Source organism: Geospiza fortis, unplaced genomic scaffold (assembly GCF_000277835.1).
Source record: "Geospiza fortis unplaced genomic scaffold, GeoFor_1.0 scaffold206, whole genome shotgun sequence".
NCBI classification, from domain to species: Eukaryota; Metazoa; Chordata; class Aves; order Passeriformes; family Thraupidae; genus Geospiza; species Geospiza fortis.
Window position 1 is genome coordinate 7,327,929 of NW_005054311.1, and position 21,808 is coordinate 7,349,736.

General features: G+C 36.2%; 1 protein-coding gene across 5 annotated transcripts; it reads left to right on the plus strand.

Moving 5' to 3' along the window:
- The first annotated feature begins 11 nt into the window (after window positions 1-11).
- On the plus strand, window positions 12-19,908 carry LOC102038552. Of its 5 annotated transcripts, none has more exons than XM_014306338.2 (18): window positions 12-684; window positions 1,552-1,620; window positions 2,095-2,125; window positions 3,219-3,278; window positions 3,697-3,756; window positions 4,062-4,142; window positions 4,854-4,990; window positions 6,813-6,935; window positions 8,446-8,488; window positions 9,379-9,492; window positions 9,853-9,967; window positions 11,994-12,039; window positions 12,330-12,389; window positions 14,437-14,544; window positions 15,564-15,660; window positions 16,662-16,859; window positions 17,742-17,825; window positions 19,457-19,908. In XM_014306338.2, exons 1-17 carry the CDS (start codon window positions 634-636, stop codon window positions 17,819-17,821), a joined length of 1,473 nt encoding a protein of 490 aa, XP_014161813.2. In that variant the 5' UTR covers window positions 12-633; the 3' UTR covers window positions 17,822-17,825; window positions 19,457-19,908. The 5 variants fall into 5 exon arrangements, with proteins under 5 accessions (XP_014161813.2, XP_030911532.1, XP_030911531.1 ...); XM_031055672.1 differs by lacking the exon at window positions 19,457-19,908 and having other exon boundaries at window positions 12-323; window positions 627-684; window positions 17,742-19,424; XM_031055671.1 differs by lacking the exon at window positions 19,457-19,908 and having other exon boundaries at window positions 12-317; window positions 607-684; window positions 17,742-19,424.
- The last annotated feature ends 1,900 nt before the right edge of the window (window positions 19,909-21,808 follow it).

Consider the following 21,808-nt stretch of genomic DNA (forward strand, 5'->3'; position numbering starts at 1 on the left):
CCGGCGGGGCTGGAAGTGCCGGGAAGGGCGCTCTGCTGCCTGCGTCGCTCTTGGCGTGGGGGTCGGAGCTTCGGGGCCTCCGTGCTTCCCTTCCTTCGCTCCATTCCCTCCCTCTCTTCTTTACTTCCTCCCCCTTCCTTGGCCGCCGCGGTCCGGGTGGGAGCGTGTCCTTCTTGCCGAGCCCCGCCTGTGCCTCCTGTTCCCTAGGCACACCCCCGGCACTGCGAGCCGGCAGTTCCCGCTGTGTGTGTGTGTGTCATCTGTCCCAGCCCATGCGCGCAGTCCTATCCCAGGAAAGAAGGGGGAAGCTTGAAATGGTCCGGGTTAGTTTTTGTTTCATTAGTTTTTGTTCTGCGTAATCTTTTGGTGACGTTAATGTTTCCCGAGGGAAGCTCGCGGAGAACAATTGTTTCTTTCCATGCTGTAGTTTTGCTCTCGAGTTGAAAATAGGATCATTAGCCTGGGAATTTAAAGGTTGAATATAACTCAAGGCGAGACGCAAAATAAAGCTGGAATGTGCCCAACCTTCATAATAGACGGATCAAAAATGTAAATAATTTTGTGAAGCTCAAACAACAGTTTGCAATCTTTCTGCAATTTTCCTAGAGTTTTTTTATCGTCTAAAGGCTGAATATGGATCCTGAAAGTGAAATAAAGAAGCAAATAAACCCCTTTTACTGCAATGTAAGTATTCACTTTAAAAGTTATACCTAAACCAAGTGTGAACCTTCTTTTTTTTCTCTTGAGCAAGCTTGGTAAATAGCACTGGACCTGAACTTATTTTGGTGACTTTGTCATGTTTGACTTGGCTGTGTGTTAAGAATCACTTATTAAAGTGAATAATACTATGTTTCTAAATAAAGGCATTCTTTTTAGTGGATGATTAAGTGTAGATCCTGTTCAGAATAAAAAAATCCTGATTTCCCTAGTTGTCAGCTTTATTGCTATTTTTTTAAAGCACACTGGGATTTTTAAAGGAGAAGAAAATATTTGGGCTGCTGCTGTTCATTTATGTGAATTTAAGCTAATCTGCTCCCGTTTTGAACTGACCCAGGCATAAACCAGCTGTGATAGGGAAGTTTTGCAGAGGGAGCGAGGCAGGCCCCGAGCTGATCAGAGTAAGTGTGGATGCAGCACTGAGGGGAGCTGGCTCACCTCAGGCAGGTGTCATGGCTTGTCACAGTCATGCCCCGCCTGTGCCTCACCCTCCCTCTAGAGTGTGTGAGGAAGGTCTTGGATCTGCCTTCACTTATCCACACATGCCCACACAGGAGGTGTTATGTGATAGCTGCAGAGTTCTGGAGCATCTGCAATTCTTACGTGTTGTGGAGACTCTGGTTCATTTCACTGTGTTTTAGTGGTCTTGGAACTTTAAAAAATTCAGTTTCAGGAATTTGTCTAGTTTATTGCTCTAGTTTGTCTTTGAAGTAGTAGTACTTTTGTAGAACTTAAGCTATACCAACAATTTGATAGTAGATCTGTTTTGATATCAGTGGTATTTTATTTCTCTTGGTCCGTGTGCAATGCTAGAAATACTTCTCTTTAATCTAGATTTGCAAAATCTGGTGTTCTTCTGCATTAAACTTGCAGACTCATTTCCTTGGAGCAAAGCACAGGACGGTAAGATCAGTTTTTGAATGTGCTTTTTGTCAGATTTTACCAATTTGTTTAGCAACAGATTATGGGGTTATGAAATCTAGTTTTAGTGTGGTGGTAAAACATACAATTTCAGATATTTAACTAGTTTTAACAGATATTTAATTAGTTTTGCTAACTTACTGTCTTCTCTACAATGATAAAGTAGAATGTGGTTTTGTACATTAGTCTTGTCCGAAAATGTTACAACTTTGTGTCTAGTAAAGACAATACATGAGAATACATGGCTGTTAATAAAGGGAAAATGGAATTACTTAAATCATAGACAATCTCCAGAAGAAAAAGGGAAGTTTTTCTTTATTAATTTTCATGTTCACCTGAGATAGTATATACTGTTGGTATTAATTGAACTTATATATAATGAAAGCTTTGCATTGTTGTTTTTTGACTTCTTAAGTGTTTTTCTTTTTTTTTTTGTTTGATAACTTGGTAATTGAGGTTGAAGAAGCACTGAAAACTCATGGCATGAGTAAGTGCAAGGTTTTTTTCTTCCTGCTGTGGTCTTACCCACATCTTTCTCCCCACCCCAATGTAGTTGTTTATGAAACAAATGAGAAAAAGAGTTTCTCAAGACTTGTGCTTTAAGACGTATCCAGTGTTTTTTTATGATATAACTACCTAATGTGAGCAAGAGGTATGCAAAGTTGATTAACAAGCGCTAGCTAGAAGACTAAAAATCACCTACATTAAATTTTTGAGAAACCCTAAAGAATTCAAGACATTAGAGACCTTCAAAACTTAAAATATAATTTTGTTAAAGCATGTAGAAATACTGTATATACTTTGTATTTGTTTTTGAAAAGGGGTTAATTTGCTTCAGCTAATTAAGATAATTTTAATACTTTTAATATGTTTAAAAAATCATGAAACCTCCTCTGGGTCTTGATGAGCTGGTCTAGTTCCAGAAGGAGTGGAGATCTAACTACATTTGCAATTGTTCTCCTAAATCTGTTTCATGATGCACCAAAATGTCTTTTCAGGTTTCTACAGTTCACTGCTCCTAGAATTCTGTTTGAAAGTTGTTGTTCAAGTCAGACATAGTCATTGGACCTACCTGATCTGAGAATTTTTGTTTGGACTGTAATGGAAATTTAAGTGATGAAATATTTAGCAGCTGTATGCTTGCTGAAATAAATGTCCTGAAATTCCTGGATGCCCTCAAATGTTTAGAGACATTGAACTCGATTGATCTTCTTCTCTGCCTGCTTCACTGATTTGCCTAAAATGAAATAACTTTGTTGTTGTTTAGTGTGAATGTTTTTTGTCCATCTTTTGGAGCATGGTGCTAATGACACCAGGGTCAAGGGTTCATTCCTTGAACAGGACTTGATGATCCTTGTGAGTCCCTTCCAACTCAGAACAGTCAGTGAATCTGTGCAAAAAATCTCTTAGCATGTTCAAAACTTAACTTAAAAATAGCTTAGTTTTCTGACATCAACAGAAGCTCAGAGTTTTTTCCAAGTAGTTAGTCCGTTATTTTACCAAATTATTTTTTATGCTAACAATCTTATTTCCACTTCTGTGGGATTCTTTGGTTTTGTTTTCTTCTTTTTTTTTTTAAGTTAAAACAGAGGGTTCCTTAGGAAAGAAATTGAAAACACCTGTGAAACGTCCTGATTTTGGTAAGAATGTTTAACATCTTCCCCCAGACCACCCTACCCCTGTAATAATACTTAATTTTTGCAATTCAAATGCTTTAAAAAGAGTGGCAATAAGATTGGGGGGAATAATGCTTCATGATAACTGACTTAATTTGTGATGTGGGACCATGTACACGGGGACCAAGTCCCCAAGCAGGGACTTGTACATGACTTAGTGGGTCCCTTCCAACTCAAAATCATCTGTAAATCTGTGAAAAAAATATCTTAGCATGTTCCAAACTAAACATAGTTTAGTTTTCTCATATCAGCAAAAGCTCAAAGAGTTTTTTCTAAAGTAGTCAGTTATTTTACCAAAATGTTTTTTCAATTGTACTAACAATTTTATTTCCACTTCTTTCAGATTCTCACTTTTATTTTCTTTTTTTTTTTTTTTTTTTTTTTAAAACAGGAAGTTGCTTAGGGAAGAAAGTGAAAGCACCTGTGAAACTTCCTGATTTTGGTAAGAATGTTTAATGCCTCTCCCCGCACATCCCTGAAAAAAAAAAAGTGGAAGAAATAAAAAATTTTGAGGCAAAACATTACAAGTGATGTCTAGATCTTAGCAGGTCATTGGGAATTCATTTCTGATCGTTGTACTTTCAATCTGCAGTAATGTTTTGTAATAATACTTAATTTTTGCAATTCAAATGCTTTAAAAAGAGTGGAAATAAGATTGAGGGAAATAATGTTTCATAATAACTGACTTAATTTGTGATGTGGGACCATGTATGAGCAGGGATTCACTTGTATGTGAATTTCTTACAGCGCCACTTGAGCCAGAGAAGTTTCATGGACAGACATTGGAAGACCAGCTTAATACATGTAAAGAATCAGAACCTGCACTTGGTGAGGGCTTTTAATACTGTAATTGTTTGGGTTTGTGATATTTACCTTTAAAGAGTACAGATCAGTTTTTTAAAATGTAAAATCAGGTAATGTGTTACAAAATCTCCTTATGGTTGTACCAAGTACCCAATAGTATAGTATGGAAGTGACAGATTGTAGTGACAAAATCATTGGATTTGGCCTGGAACATATTTGATAAGATACTTCATGTTGACAATATTCTCTAGATATGATCTAAAGTGATATGACAGAAATGAACTTTAACTTAAGAGATCAGTGTGGCTCTTTGTAATTTAACTACCCATCCAGTGGAGGGGAGATAGGAGTTGACAAGAAAAACAACTTGGGACATATACTAAAATACATTCTCTTCTAACTAGTTAAAAAATAATTGTTGCTATTATTTTTTAGGATTTTTTTAAAAAATTGTTGAGTACTACGTGGTAAGCATAAGACATCCTAATAACATCAGTTTTATACCTTTGATGTTCATAAAGTCTAGACACCCAAAAGATAAAATATCTGATGGTTCTGAAAATCTTCATTGATGTATTTGACATGCAGTCAATGTAATCTCAATGTAATCAAAGTAATCTTTTCCTTATATGTCAGAGCTTTAAAATTACTTCTTTTGCAACAAGCACTGATGATTTGTTCCAGCAAACATAAAATACATAAAATTTCCTAAGTTTTTTTTTTTTTTCAATACAGGACTTAATTACATAATAGAATACCGAACAAAGGACAATGTTCCTTTTCTCTATGAATGTCAACTATGTTTCTGTAAAACAGGACTGAGTAACATGTTTATGCATGTTTGTGGTTCCAAGCACAGACTGGCATACTTGGTAAGTTCTTTTGTTTGTTTGTTTTATTGTAATGATTAAAGGGGACAATTAGTTAGTCAAATTTTGATTTTTAAAAAAATAAAATTTAAGGTTTTACATAAGCTTCTGTGAAAATCTTGGTATTGCAATTGTGCAGTTGTGATGAATAGACTTAAAATTCTTCTGATCAGTAATGTGTATGTCTGTCCATTGCTTGATACTGAGTGTAGTTTATTCTGTTTTGGTCAATCAGTAATGAAATCTGTAGCTAAAGTGGACTAGAAATAGATGTTTGACTGATTTTTGTATAATGTAAGAGAACAGTATCAATGAAGAAACTATTCAGTCTTTCAGATGCTTTGAAAGGAATGTATTTATAAATGAACATGATGCATATTAGACAATGTGATACATATTAGATTATTAGATAGAGTGACTTGGAATCAGTGAGGGGAAAACCCAACTTCTATTCTGTTTTGAGGCTGGACAAGAAATGTCTGTTCTGTTGCTTGTTTTATAACAAAGCTCTTCAGGTTCTTATCAGCTCACAAACATTCAAATAGGTTATCATTTTCAATATGTTTAGAGAAATGAAGCTTTCCAGTCTCTGAATGTTTACTTGAGTATATTGGCTTAGGATGGGCTTTAACAAAACTGAGAAAGCAATATTCTGAAAAATATTTTGATACACCCCATAAAAGTCTCTCAAAATAGTTATTATGTTGAACACATCTCAAAGTCATAGACAGCTGAGTTCACATAGTATGTTGGGGCAGCTTTAGGCCTAATGTTGGGTGTCCTGCTATGAATCTGCAGTGATGTCTTTCATAAACACCATGCTGTTTCTGGTCATTCATTCAGATGAACATGCTGAGTTTTGATGTTCTCAGCTATTGCATTTCTTGCTTACTTGGAACTGTTTCCTGCAATTCTGAATCTTATACTTGTTAACTGCATCTCTGCTAAATTCTTAAATACTATAAAAATATAATAAGTCATGAAGGATAACTTTTAAGTTGTGCATCTGAGCTGGATTATCCTAGATAACAGAAGAGTCAGAAGACTAAATGACTGGAATTTGCTCTGCTGGAAAAGAAGCCTGGGGGTCCTGGTGGATAACAAGTTCAAGATAAGTAGTGTAGCTTGATGTCAGTGAAGGCTAGCAGCAAGCTGAGCTCTACTAACAAGGGTACAGCCAGTAGATCAAAGGAAGTGATTATTCCCCTGTTCTTGATCCTTGCTAGACCACATCCAGGGAATTGTGTTCAGTTCTGTGCTATTGCAGAAAGGAGGCTATTTATGAAATTGAGCTAGTCCAGTGGAGAGCTGCCAAGATAGTCAGGGCTGAAGCACACTTGTACTATGAAGAGAAGTTGAGGTAATTGGGTTTCTTCTGGCTGGAGAAGAAAAAGTGTCAGAGGGATCTAACAGTAACCCTCCAGTACTTCAGAGGAGGTCATTAAGAAGGCAGAGCCAGACCCTTTTTGGAGCTTCTTGGCAGGAACATAAATTCAAGCAGGGGATTTTCCTACATAACATAAAGAAGTTTTTTGCTGTGAGGCCAGTCAAGCATTGGAGCAGGTCGTCCAGAGAAAGGGGGAAATCTCTGTCTCCAGTGGTTTTTAGACCCAAGCAGGCAAAGCCCAACGCAACCAATTCAGCATTCAGTGTCAACCCTGTTTTGAGCTGAAGATTTGGCTTCAATTCCCTAAATTATTCTGTGCATAACTTTTTAAATAAGTTCTGCTGTGTATGTGTAGAAGTTGATATATCTCCCATGATTATTAACTGTGCCAGATCTGGAAGGAGTTGTGTGACTTAAGGACTTGCATTTATTTTCTAGAGACAACATTATCCAGAGATAGCACAATCTGATGAAGTCAAGGGTAAAGGCTCTGAACTAAACAAAAGAGTTAGGCAAATTGGATTAACAATTGAGAAGAAAGAAGGAAGAAAACAAATACAGGTACATTTCTCTTAAGAATTCCAGAAGGTTTTTGTTTAATAAAGGAAAAAAAAAGTAATTTCCATTATGGTGGATGGATTTGCTTTGGAAGGTGGGAAAATTTTGCTTTTTAAACCTTTTTTACAGGTGCTTTTTGTCATTTTAGCAATTCTTCTGGGATTATTCTGGACAAAATTTCTCTATCTGAGTGCACAAATAACACAGAATATATACACTAATATTTAGTCAATTCACAGCTCTGTGTGTGTGTGTAAAATAAGTTGGTTTTTTGTTGCTCGGAAACTGCCTTTATAACTTCTCTGAGTAGTTTCTGCTTTGTAAGCAGCTTGTGGCAATTCTCAGGGAAGCCAGGTAAAATTTCTCATAATACAGATGGAAGTGTGGGAACTTGCAGGTTGACATGAGATATATCAGCAGTGCTGTGGGATCACAGAAGCGCCATAAACTTAAATTCTTAGGGAGCTGCCCATAAAGGTGGGAAACTGACAGACCCTTAGAAATGTATTCATGTGGAGATATCTTCATATTGCTCTCTGTTGATACTTACTTACACTGCAGTAGTATTTATAATACCTTTATGTGGACAGGATATTGGTGAAGTTTCTTCTTGAGGTGCACCTTACCACCAGCTGGTTCATGACAAGCTTATTGAGGTGCTCAAAGTTCTCCATGGTACACGTTAAATTTGTTTTCTCCATCAACTTCAATTTCTGTCAGCACCCTGCTTGTTAAGCAGTGTTTCTTGACAGGATCCCTAGCTAATGCTACCTAATGTGCATTTGGAAGGATGTCTCCTTCCAAAGGGGAGCTCCCAAGGTTCCTATGTTAAAGCTGGCAGTGTCCTGCCCATTCTGTGTGATACTATCACACTTAGGTTCAAGGATTAGAGCCTGCTCTGATCCTGCCCGTTTCTGATAAAAAAACAAGTATGGGAATATTGGAAGATCAAGTCAAGAATGAATGCTGTAGAAGGGAGAGATTTCAGATTATCAAATCCATTCAATTTTTAACCTCTGCTTAAAAAGAAAAGCAACTGACTGTTGGCAGCAACATTTTCATTCGACTTCCCTGAATTTCTTCTTGACTTGAGACTGTTTATTTTACTTGAGATTTATGTTCATAGATATGGAAATATTTACTTCCATCTATATTTCTGTAGACCCTTTTGTTTTTCTAGGTAGTTTATTATATCCATAGCAATCAATTTTTGATGTAAGGAACTTGTAAACAAAATGTGTGTAGCCTGGTTTAATTTTACTTCTATATCTTCTGAAACCAACTGTTTAATTTTCTTTTTTTTATTCTAATCTCTAGAAGAAATTTATTTGTGGCAAATAAATGTCCAGGTAACTAACTTACTGACTTTTTGAATATCCATTGAGGGATTTACACACACATATTTTACACTACGGGTCATATATTCCTAGAAAAATACAAATTAATGCTGATGAAATATCTATGAAATAATTTTATCCACAAAATAACTAACATATATGGGTTTTATTTTTAGGTTGTTATAGGTGTTCCAAGAATGAGAAGGAAATGGCAAGAATGTAAGTGTGCTCAGTGGGGTACAAATTGTCAATTTCTAATTTGGTCCTCCTTTGATATACATCAGACCAGGGTAGTCTCTGCAGTGCCAGGTACTCACGAGCATTTTGGTGAACTGGACAAAAGGAGCAGGCTGGGGCTCTGTGCTAGTAATTAATTTGCAGTACAGGAATCCACACAGAATTCTTAAAGCACAGCTAGAGCTCTTATCTCTGAAAGAAAACTTTCTGTTTTACTAGCCATTGATACAAAATTGTAGGAATGTGGTATCTCTGAGATTTCCCCACCCAGTTAATGTTTTAAAACTCATTGTAGTACAGTGTTATCCAGGTGGACAGACAGTATCCCTGAATGCCACTTGAGGAAATGGCCAAACTTTGCTATGATTTGCATTGCCTGAAAAATAAAGATTTGAATTAAAACTAATGTACTTAATGTATATTAGCATGTAAGTGGTACCTTAAAATAACTCAGTAGAAGTCATGAGATCATCTAAATTAGCAATGTTGTACTCTGAAGAGAAAAAATAGCCATTTTGAATCTAAAAAAGTGGTCTGAAATAAGCTGTGTCCTATTCAAATTAGATTTCTTGACTGTAACCTGTTGGTTAATGTATCTTATTTTGCATGTGACTTTGTAGCATTCTACTACATTTATAGTATTTACATATTTTAGGAGATGCAAGCATGTAATTATAACCAGGCTATAAAATGTTGCTGACTTGTAGTTCATATTTAATATGGTGTCACATAATAATGCTTATAAAATTATTCTTGGTGTTTGTAAGTACTACTGCGTAGAAACAGAGCTAGGTGAAATTGAAGTGCAGTAGTAGAACCACCCTCTATCAAGATAATGTCCATTGTGCTACATTTCAAGCATGTTTGTTTAGCTCACAGTGCAGAGGACAGCCCTTCAAAAGCTAAAGTTCAGCATGTGGATGTGCCCCTTAGTGATGCAGAAAAAACAGATAATAAAGATGGGAAACTGACAGACCCTATGCAAGGTAAGAGGAAAAATTATTTCTTTTATTGGTTTTTTAAAAAAATTTCACCAGTGCATGAGTTATTTACTACATGTGCCTGTTCATGGCTTCCACAGCTGAGTTATAAAGGTGGATTTGCACAGTTGTGTGGATGGCCTTGGGGTCTGTGGCAAAGGAAGGAATAATCCCAGTGTTTGTGAAGAAAACATTCTACTTCTACTGATTTTTTAGGTTCAATTTTTATTTTATTTCTTCATAAGATACCTTACTTCCATCTTTAGGTTTTATTGATGTTGTCTTTAGAAGTATTCTTTGTTTAGAATATTTTTAAAATTAAAACACTGGAAAAACATTACTTAATATACTTTTTTATTGTTTTAGATGAAAATAATGTTCAGGAGGAGAATGAAGAAGGGCAGAAAGAACAGGCAAAACCAGATGAAAAAGTTGAACCTAATAATGCTATTGAAAGCAGCAAAGGCAATGACTCAGAATGGTAAAAGAGAAAAAATCACCACCTTCAAACCCATTTAAATTAACTTAAAGGAAAATGTTGTGCATGACAATTGTCTGTATTGGATTTGCATAGTAAAATCCATGTCTTCTGAAATTGTGCTCAGCTGTAAACTTCTGTAATTGACAGAAAACCTGGTGTATGTAAAGTGACCTCAGACTTTGCTCTGGATGCAGCTAGCTTTTGTATTTAACTATTATCCTTAAGGTATAGTTGTCATGTCTGCTCAAAATGTTCCAAAAGTATGTCTCCTCAGGGTTTAAAACTGCCTCTGTTACAGGTTCGTGTCAGATAGTTAAAGTGGTATGTGAACTGATTTTGCAAGGGAAAGACAATCAGTAATAGTTGAAACAGTTGGGGTTTCTCCTTTACAAATGATTTTGTGGAGGAACAATAAGTGTTTCAAAGGAACAGCTGTGTTCTAAAATGGTGAAACTGTGCTTGCTGCTTGTGAGCATCTTATTAGTAACAGAGTTGTGAGTTGAGTAACTGTCAGCCTTTGTGTGAGGAGGACATCTCCAGCACTGGTCATCTTCCTGCAGCACCAGAAGCCACAGGAGGGCATTTGGTAAGGGATATACAGGCATCAAGCCAGACACAGGACTTTTGTTCCAAGTTAGTTACATGTTTTTTTCTTAATGGCATTCCCTTGGAATGTGTTCTAACTTTAAACCAGCAGTATCTCTCCCAGACATGAAGGGCTAACAGCTTTTGCTTGTTTATTGTTAAAGAAGACATTTTCATGTTTCTGGAGTACATTTTTTCAGACTTGCCTCTCTGTGGAGCAACCATTGTGGAAAATGTTCAGTTGAAACTAGATTCAAGTCCAGGTTTATGAATCTTTGTGTTTACTAATTGGCTTTCAAATAACTAACAGTTCTGAATTGGAACCAGTTCATGAAAACACGAAGAGTAGGAAATGGATAAAAGCTCAGCTATCCACATCTGGAGATGCTGAGGTCTATTTTTGCCTGGCACTGATCTTCATTGTGCAGTCTTGTACTTTAAATTTTAAGAACAGCTTCCTTTGGAATATCACTTAATGTTTTTCTTTTAATCTGGCTCAGATGGATTCTGGGTGACTATTAGCAGCCAGGTGTTTCAGTGAGAGACAGACTTGGAGGTTAGTTACTAAATTAGGGCTTCAGCCTGTTCCTTTACTATTTATTTATTTATTTATTTTTGTGAGACTACTGAGAAGATATGAAATCAATATATAGTGTCTTGAAAGAACTAAGATCAGATCCTCATTGACAGCTTGTTTCCACTTAAAGATTTTGCAATACCTGAGAATTTCTATGACTCCTTATTTCTTTGTAGTTAAGTTTCTGAAGAAACAGTCACCTGAAGATTTGAATTATTTTATCATCATCTACTTTTACTAAACTTTTGATTCCTAAGAAACATTTCAAGGCAGAAGAGGGCTTAGGCTTGGCAGTCATATGGTTTTGGTTAATTTAAGAAACAGCCAGCCACTCTCAGCCCTGGTTCCTGGGCTTGCAAAGGGATGGAATGTATCTGTAGTAGTTGTAATGACAGAACAGCACAAATATGGCACAGGAATGTTTTGGCATATGAATATTTTTATGCCCATTATTTGGTGACTGCATTGTAAGCCACTAATTTTTAATAGCTGAATTTTTTAAAGGCTAGTTTGTGATGTGCTGATAAAAATCCAGCTGTAATTAGGACCCTTGTCTTGCTGAAATGTGTACAAAAATCTTACAGCTATTACCACCAATGTCAAGGTTTTTTATCAACTCTGGGTTTTAGAGCTTATGTGCTAGATAATCATACTAAAACAAACCCACACTGCATAAATAATTTTTATGATGATCTGGGATGACTGGGATTTCTCTGAGGAAATAATATGTGACCTTTCTTTCAGAGTGTGTCAGAGCTACTGTAGTAGTAGTGTGTCAGGAATTTGAACTGATTAGCAGTTATTGGCTGGCTACACATTTTTGCTGGATCAGCCAACTGAGTGTTTTATTTATTCTATTTTAAGGTGTGAGACCAATAAACAACCAGAAGAAGAAAACAAGGAAGCTCAGGTGAATATTTTTCTGTTAATGGGTTACTCCAGTATCCAAGTAGTTGGGGGAATAATTAATATATGATTGGCAGTGGTGTTTGCTTACTCAATATTATTCCAAATAAATTAGCTACAAAGTTACTAAGGCAAAATATTAACAACAAGGTTTTTTTCTACTTTGTTATGGAAACCTATGTACACATTTCATACAAACAATTTGAATTTTTAGAGTAACCATAATTATTTTTGTTTATTCGTATTTACTGGATAGAATAGATCTAAGGACGTCTTTCTTTTTGTGTTAAACAGCAAGAATTTACAGCAGATCCTGAAGAATTCACTAGTCAAGAAGAACTGTTGGGTTATTTGGTGAGTGTTAAATCCTACCTTGCAAGATATTTTTTGGAAGAAAAATTAAAAAACTAAGAAATGAAATCACTGGTTTGCTAAGTCTAAAACGTAGCAAGTAATGAAAGGCAGAATGTAGGCAGTCTTGCAATCTAACAGATTGCCATTTTGCCAGAAGGCAGGATTCAGAATAAAATGAATGTCACTGAATTTATAATGTGTCTATTAATTTTCAAGTTTCTAGACATTGCTTTTGCCAAAATATTTGTTTACTGTCAGAGGAATTACTTGCATTGAATATTCTTTTTTTTTCAACTATAGCTTAGCTTCACTCCTTAACTACATGTTTAGGTAGTATGACCTTTTTAAACTTTATTTCTCCTTTGTTTCTATAACTGGTCTATAATTTTCAAATGAGGAATTTGGAAAGATGCAATTCAGTAACAGAAAGAAGCAGAATGAAGACAAACATTAGCAATACATAGAAAGAAAAGAAGGGATTTTTAAGAAATAAAATGCAAGTTGTGTATTTAAAACAGTGCTCCCCCACCACCATGGCCCAGAGTGCCATAACTGTAAAATGTGCCTCTCTAAAGTAAGTGTCAGTACACTGGAATTCTGTTCAGTTGTTGAAAATGTGTATTAGGTACACACACACAGCAGTGATACAATCAGTTACAGTGGAAAACTGTCAGTTTCCAGTTGTTAGATTATCAACAACAGTTGTGATCTTGCATACAGAAATGGTGATTTCCATAAAAGCACCGAAATCTTTACTGAATAGTTGCTTGACTGATCTACTGCATGGTAATTTAGGCACTATTGACTATCATAAAATGATTTTGTCCTCTTTTTTTATAGGGAATTATTAGGTATAGAGATTAGACCTTGTTAATAAAACTTGAATTTGTTTTGAGACATCTTCTTTCTTAGTATGATTGTCCTCTGAGAAGAAAAGAGGACAGTGAGGAATGTGATTGGAGCAATGTTCTGTTTTGGAAAGTGTGAAAACCATTTATTTTTGCATCTACAGTAATTTTTCAAAAGCTGCATTGTGTTTTTATTGTTCTTGGATTCAAAGGTTTGTTATGTGGTGAAAAGTAATTTTACAGGTATCTTTTTTGCACTTGCTGTTTGTATTCTGTAAAGCTGTCCCATAATTTTCCATACTATATTCTTTTATTACCTCCTAGCAAAAATATCCTTGCCACAATTTACTCTTCTATATCCACCTAGCTTTTGACAAGATCTTCCTTAAATATAACTTGTGCAAACCAGGAGACAGAAATACTATTAGTGTTAAAAATGCAACACAGTCCCTGTTATCCTGTCTCATATGAACTTAATGCTAAGTTTCTATTACTTATTTTCCATTGTCTGGTATGTTTAAAGGTGTTTGTTTATAATCCAGAAGACTTTGAACTGTTAGGACACACCTGGAGTTCTTTGCTTTGTCCCCAGGAAAGCGTTTTCAGCAGACTTTTCTTGGTATAGACAAGAGGATGATGAGTATAGCCCTCTCTGTGGGTGCTTTTGATGCTAGAACTTGCTTCCCTAGTAGAGTTCACAGCTTCAAGACTGCTTTTTCCTCAGACTTTTAGGGAAAAAGAAGGTTAATGTAAGGCAAGGCAGCATGTACATTTAGATTCAGTAGCATTCTGGCTTTTTGCTACATTCTAGAGAAATAGGTTATGACTATATTGCCTCAGGGAAGGTGTACACATTCATTTGTATGCGGGCATCTTGACAAGAGATCAAAATACTTAAGGAAAAGCATTATCTTCTATATATTTCCAGGCATATTTTTGTTTTATTCCTTTTCAAATGATTGTGTTGCATAGCTGCATCTTCCTTCTCTTAGATTTCTCTTTCATTCTACCTTCTTTCCCCTAGTTTATGGGATTAAAAATAAAAACTGTATTTGCTTTGTAATTCCATCCAAGTCTGACAGAAGGGTAGAGACACAGAGAAAATGAGGTTCTCACAGGTTTGTTTAAAAATTTTGATACTTCAGTTTTTCTGAGGATAAATGTTTTACAGTGTGTTGCTTTGTTTCTTTTTTCTCTAGCAAAGTTTTGAGATACTGAATGAAGATGATGCTTCATTTATCCTGAAAGTTACACAGACTCTCACAAATGCACTGGTGGAATATCGTCAGCAGGCTGCATCAAACAAAGTAATGTGGATTTTGTTTTGGTTTGTTTTACAAACCTGTAGGTTCCTGTGATTGTGCATTTTTATTATTATAGATGATACAATAAACCAAAAAATGCTGTGGAGACTGTATTGTAAGTTTTGCTCATTAAATACATACATTTTGGTAGTGATGATAGGGTAAAATTTTAGCTTTTCGGTTGACAAGTCTTAATTTCTGGTGCATGCTTATTTTTTATTGTTGATAGAAACTAAAAATCATGTTGTCACTTATTTCCCATGCTTTTCCTTCCATGTAAGTTTTTCTGCTACTTTTGCCCATTTGTAACTTAAGCTTTTCTCATCTCTACTGACTTGCATAACACTCCTGTTCTGTATCCTGTTTCTGCTCCCAGGCTTCACTTTATTCACCATATAATCACGCATGAGTGATGTGAATTTTTTTTCTTATACAACTTCTGGTCCTAATCTTTGGCCTGTTCTTTCTGAAGTCTCCTTCCATTATTAGAAACCCAGTTTTTCCCCTCTCTGCTATTACCTGTGATTGACTTATCTTTGCATAAGCAGTACATATGGAGGTGTTTTGAATACTTTTCTGAGGCTGCTGACATGTTACAAAACAATGAAGTTCTAACTGAAATAACTGTCAACCTACAAGGTGTGGAAGACCAAAATGTTTTCCTACATTAGGCCTTGTTAGTATTCTAAGCTGTGATCTTTCAACTGGTAATTTTTTTTAGCTAAATCTTCTACTTTGAGTGTAAAATGCTTCCTTTTTAAATCTGACAAGTTGAGAATTAGGCTCAATGAGTATCACTACATTGCCTAATAGAGAGCTTTTTCAGACATAGATATGATGGGCAGTGCGTACAGAGAAGTTATTAGCCCTATGATTTGCGAAGAAATATGTGATTTTTCAGATTTGGTAGCAGAAATACTGGTCTTTTATTTGGTTTGTGATCATTGAAAATATAGTATTTCATTGTTCCAAGAGGTTGTCCTGATGAGATTTTAAACTTTTTTTTTTTTTTTATCTCATAGGACCACTTAGGTGCTGGATATAATGGAGAAGCAGCACTAGAATATTCCACAGAACAGCCTGGCCCAACTTCAGCAGATATTAATGACTCTGACACTGGTAATGTTGGCTTTGCGGTCTTTAATATGATTTAATCTTAACATTGAACATTGCATAAATGATAGTAAGCCTTTCTTCCTGCTTTTCCAAAAGCAGTGGTTAAGAGCAGAATAACGCCAGAGTCAAGTAGCATAAATGAATAATTTGGGGTTTTCCCCCATCCTCTACTAATATTAGAAAGAGAAGACAATTAAAACACATTGGTCCTACTTAACTGTAGGATATGGGCAGAAATTGAGTCAGTACCAACTCTGACTGGCCTGTCCTCTGTGTTCAAAGGCACCTGTTTCTAAGGAGACTTTCAAAGTCTCTTTGGCTTTTTTTTTCCCCCAATATTTTTTTCCCTTCTTGATGGAGGAGATGTTTCCTGCAGGTTTAGTCAAATCAAGATGTTAGTAGAAAGTTATGTGGCATAGGATGGATAATTCTCTTTAATACCTGAATACTTCAGCTACTTGGTCTCAGTATTTCTGATTAATTTTTTCAAAAAATCCTGGATTTCTTGGAGGTCATTTTCTTCTGATAGAAACAAATGGCTGTTTTTCTTAAACTTAGGAAGTACAACCCTATGCTTGGAAAGCCAAGATACCTGGAATACTAGTGAAGCTATTTTGTGTGACTTTTTTTTCTGTACTGTGTTAATTTTCTAGTTTTTCTAGAAAGTTTAGCTTTTGAAAACCTTAATTTTTACAATGGTAATACCAAAAATTGCAGTGACTTTGAATATATGAGATTTGAGACTTTTATTCTGTTTCTGTAAGTGTAATGGAAATAGCTTTCACCTACCTCCCCACCCTTGTTTCTCCAGGATTTTCTGTAACTGGACAGCATTCCTGACTCTTGGTAGTTTGAAAATGCAGCAAAGTCAGGTGTGATCAGTACCAGCAATGCTGCTGTGCCACACTGGACATGCTTGCTTTGAAAAGCCCTGTTTAGAGAAATAAGTGGTGAAGGCTCTTCAGAATCCTCTTTTACTGAAAAACAGAATTTCCCTTGTTTAGACTACTCAAGCAGCTGGTCAGCTAAGCAGTTCTTACCAGCCAATGAAGATGAAGCCCAGAACTTTTCAACTGGCTCTTTGGAAACAGCATATGAGAACAACATCACGACTGAATTTTTGAAGAGTGTAAGAAACATGAATGCTGAGGAAGTTACTGACACCCTGCACAAAATAGCAGCATCAAATCCAGCTTTCAGAGGTAATTTGCATACAAATGTACACACACACATACACGTATATAAACATATACATAGCATCATTTATTAGCTCTGGGAAATATTCAGGACTTATATGGGTCAAAAAACTTTCAGGTATTAGGGAGGGTTGAAGAGAATTCTTTTTTCTCACCCTCTAACTTTTGCAGGATCCAGTTTAGGAATGGTAACTTGGAATAGCCACTTTCCCATACAGGCATTAGTAATTGCTGATTTTTTTTTTTTAATTTTTCTCTCATTTTTGCATAGTAACATTTGCATGGCAAGAGACAGTAAACTAAAACCAAATATATTGTTGTTAAAAAATTAGAATCTTCTCTGAGCTATAAGTGGAGAAATGCTAGTTTTGTGAATACCAGCAGTGAAGAATTTTTTTTATTTACCAGTTCCTGAAAGAAGTACATTTGCACAGAAAAAATAGAAATAATAATGAATATATATGAAAATATAGATATATTAATATAGAAATATATATGAAAATATAGAAATAATAATGAATCAGAGACAAGTAGTCTCCCTTTTGCTTACAACTTTCTAATAAGTGTCAGCTAATAAACCTTCCCATGTCTTCAGTCAGCTACTGCTCTCTCTTCAGAAGCTTCCTGTGTATGTTTCTAAGCTTCTCAGAGTGTGTTACCTCACAAAGGTTAAAAAAGGAACACTAAAGATGAGTACATTTGTAAGAAAGCTTACAGTTTCCAGGCACGTACTGATTGTTCTCCATTAAGGTATTTTTCTTTTAATAAGGAAAGATCCAAAACTCATCTCAGCATCTGAATGTTTCAGTATAACATGTATTTTTAAATGAATTTTATCATAAATTTGCTTGTTTTTTGATTTTGTTTGTTTTTTTGCCTTTAACTAAGGAATTGATATACCAAATGTTATAAGGATCCTGACTGAAAGTGGAACTCTGAGGGGACCAAGCAATGGCAGCACACAGTGACATGGTACTTAATAGAGATAATGTAGCAATGTTTACTTTCTGTAAGTTTGTTGTTTTACTTCATTTGACCTCAGTGGAGTTATTTTGTTTTACATTTAAGTTTTGTACAGTGTTTTTTATATTAAATTAATAACTTGCTTTTGATGTTCTTGTTATTTATTTTTCCATTTAGCTGAAAGTTCTGTATTGTGGAAGGGTGGTAAAGCTCATGCTCATTCTTTCTGTGTTAAGACAGCTTTTTAAAACAGGTAAACTTGCTTTCCTCAGTATTATTAAATACTGTACATTAAATACTGTACATTAAATACAGTATTATTAAATACTGACAGTCTGAACTTTTCTTTTTGTTGATTCTTTTACAAAGAATTATCAGCAGAATGAACTACTGCACTCAGCAGTACAAACTCATCCTACAACAAATGCTTGGAAGTTATTCCCTGTGGCTGCTGGGACTGACTAAAAACCCTTTCCCATATAGGGGTTATGAACAAGTCTCCATATCTTTTTCTTAATAAGATTAAAAATAATAATAAAAAGTCAGCGCTGTCAGTCTCATGCTGAGATGAGAAGTGCTTGGATTATAGCAGATTTAGGGAGCATAGAAGGTCAGCAAAGTTAGTAGAAGTTTGCAAATTTAGAGATATTTCCCAACAGGAAATATAAGCAGGCTCTGGCTAAGAGGCACTGATGCGGTGGCAAAAGTATCTTTTGTCTTTTATCCTGCCAGTATGAGAATGAAATGAAAGCTGGCTTACACTGTCCTTCAGGCTCTTTTAACATGAGCTTTTTTTCCAGCTGAAGTAGTACTGGTTCTGATTGAATGTACATGTCTATATATTAATGACTTCTACTTTTGTAGGAGGGTGAAAAAACATTTTGAATAGTTATAGATTAGTTTGCTTGGGAAAAAATATTTTTTTTAATAAAAGTGATTAAAATTCAATTCCTGCTTGTAATGCTGGGTAGCATTCAGTGGTTCTAATTAAAGCTCTTCAGCTTTGCAGCCAAATACTGATGTAACTTAGACATGCTGGGGCCAGATGGCAAATGAACTTTTTAGTGTTAACTTACATTTTTTTTTTGAGATCTGGGTGGAATTTGAGAATTCTCATCCTGATGGTTTCACATCTTCATACCATGGAATGCAAGATGCAGTAAAACTAAGGTAACAAAGAAAGCAGCAACAAAATGTATGAGTTTTATTATGTGAATGGACCCAGGAAGGAAAACAATTCACAGAAAAATTAAAATACTGTGTTTTAAAGAAACTCTGAGGAATTTCTGGAATGGCATCTAAATCTGTTCTTCACAGAGACAGAGATGGAACCAGAGTTCTTACAGTTCATTTACTCTGTATAGGAACAGTGTTAATGCCTGCTCAATGGAGGTGAACTTAATCAGTAAAAATTCAGAATTCTGAAAATAAAAATAGAAACATCTTTTTCCTGTTTGTTTTCAAGATGCAGAACAATCTTTGTATTAAAATAACAAAATCAGAATATTCAGCTGTTGTAAATGGCCATCTCTGAGACAGCTTCTTTTTCCTCTTACTGTGGAATCATTCCAAGTGGAAATAAAGTTACAATAAAGTTGAAATAACTTGGATCTGAGGTGGATTTTTTTGCTTGGGTGCAAGAGGAGCGTGCTGAAAAAGGAGAGACCCCTAAATCTGTAGTACACTGACATAAAATGGTTGGATGGTGTGCTGCAGAGTGCTGCTGTGCTTCTCAAAGAGAGCTGAGAAACCTGAACTGGGTAAGAGTCATCAAGTGGAAAAGTTTTCAAAGAACACAGTCCAACATAGTCCATTCAGCTGTACAATTATTTTTATTTTTTCCTTTCTTACCTGGTGCAAATAGAGGAAGAAGCATTGTATTATTTTGTTCTTGTATCTGCCTCTGTTTTGTGATGGCTTGGTGTATTCTTATACTAATGGAAAACTGTATATTTGTTCCAAAACACATTTTAATGTTTTACTTGTGCCAGTACTGCACAGTAAGGGAAAAAAGAAGACACTATCTTTACTGATAATACTTAAACAATGCTGTTGGCTGTATTTAATATTAAACATCTTTGGTTTCTCACTATAACAGCAAGGCAGACTTCTGAGGTAACTAGAGAATTAATAAAATTAAAAGTTAAGCAATAACAAAAATTAAACCAAGAGAAAATTAATTTTCTGTAAAGCTTCATCAAGTTTTGTAAATATTTTACTGAGACCAGAGGGCTTCGAGGAAATTATTTTTAACAAAAAGGTGCAGAACTACTCCTCACAGAAGGCAGAAAGGAGAAGGGAGAAGGGTGTTCACAGGTTAATTGACAAGAAATGAAAAGTCTAGAGCATGCAACTGCAGAGTTACTGTCTCATGTTAATTGAGACATTGTAGACAGGTGTGGAACATCCTCCTTGTTTGTTGCTTCCTGGATCTCCCAGAGTTTAGCACTCTCTTTCTGATGTGGGAATTCATTACCCCTTTGGAGCAGCAAGCTTTATCTGGGTATGCACGTACAAAAGCCTGCAGCATGCCTGGTGGTTTGTATGTGAAATAATAACCTCGTGTGTGTGAAATAATAACAATAACCTCAAATGCCAATGCTGACTCTGCAGTGCCTTCACTGGAAGAATCACAGAATCAAGTAGGTTGGAGAAGGCCTCAGATCAAGCCTAACCCATGACCCAATACCATCATGTCTACTAAACTGTGGCACTCCGGTCTTTCCTTAAATACCTGCAGGGATGGTGACTCCATCACCTTCCTGGGCAGTCCATTCCAATGTTCAACTCTTTTTCAGTAGAGAAGTTCCTCCTGATGTCCAACCTCAACTACCCCTGACACATCTTAAGACCGTGTCCTCTCATCCTGTTGCTGATTGCCTGGGAGAAGAGGCCGACCCACACCTGGCTACACTCTCCTTTCAGGTGGTTGTAGAGAGGGATAGGGTCCCCCCTGAGCCTCCTTTTCTCCAGGTTAAACACCCCCAGCTCCCTCAGCTGCTCCTCACAGGACTTGTGCTTATCTGGGTGCTGGTTATTATTAATGCATTCTTCTTTCTGCTGTGGTGCCCGAGCAGCCATGCTTCAGGGGGAGGGAGTTCACCTTCACAGAACCCCAGAGTAAACCAAGGTGGAAGGGACCCACAGAAATCACCGAGTTCAGCTGCTGGTTGGGGGTATATCCTGCACACGACACCCCAAGAGCTACACCATGTGCTTGAGAGCCTTGTACAAACACACCTGAACTCAGGCTTGGCGCTGTGATCACTCCCCTGGGGATCCTGTTCCAGTGCCCAGCTACCCTCACCATGAAGAACCTTTTTCTTACCTCCAACCTGTGAAAAACGCCAATCACTTGTTTTTAAAATTTTAAAAGTTTAATAGTAATAAAATGGTTATAAAAGTAGTAATACAATAGAGTAATAATAATTTAGACAATTTGAATTAGGACAATATGACACAATAGACACAAAGAGTTATGCACGTCCGGGTACCTTTTTCTGGGCAGCACAATTGCATATTCATACACCACATACATGATGCATAAATTCCATTCAAACACAGGATTCTGTCTGGTCATCGCCAACTTCTTCCTCTGAATCCTAACAGCGCCTTCGAGGTGGGAAGAAGTTAGTTTCTTCTGATAAGAGGGCAATAAATTCTCTTTCTCTGAAAGATTTAGGTGTCCTGTGGCTGCTATCACGCCGCGAGTCCTTTCTTTAAAAAAGTATCCTACATAGCATCGTTTCTATTTTAACATTTTTTTATAACCTAAAACTATATTTAACACACTACTTAGGAGAATTAATACAGCATTACTTTCTAACACAACAGATATCATATTCATTTTAATATTTGCGAAAAGCCAATCATAAAATACGCAGTTTTTCACAAACCCAAACCTCCCCTGACACAACCTGGGGCCATTCCCTCGGGTCCTGCCCGCCGGTCGCCACAGAGAAGCGATCAGTGCCTGCCCCTCCTCTTCCCCT

What these genes read in the sequence shown, in the direction of transcription:
- LOC102038552 (XM_014306338.2), top strand. Translation starts at nt 634, where the DNA reads ATGGATCCTGAAAGTGAAATAAAGAAGCAAATAAACCCCTTTTACTGC. An exon ending in AAGGAAGAAAACAAATACAG is followed by an intron (nt 6,936 to 8,445) that starts GTACATTTCTCT and finishes TTTTATTTTTAG; the next exon opens with GTTGTTATAGGTGTTCCAAG. An exon ending in AAAGGCAATGACTCAGAATG is followed by an intron (nt 9,968 to 11,993) that starts GTAAAAGAGAAA and finishes TTCTATTTTAAG; the next exon opens with GTGTGAGACCAATAAACAAC.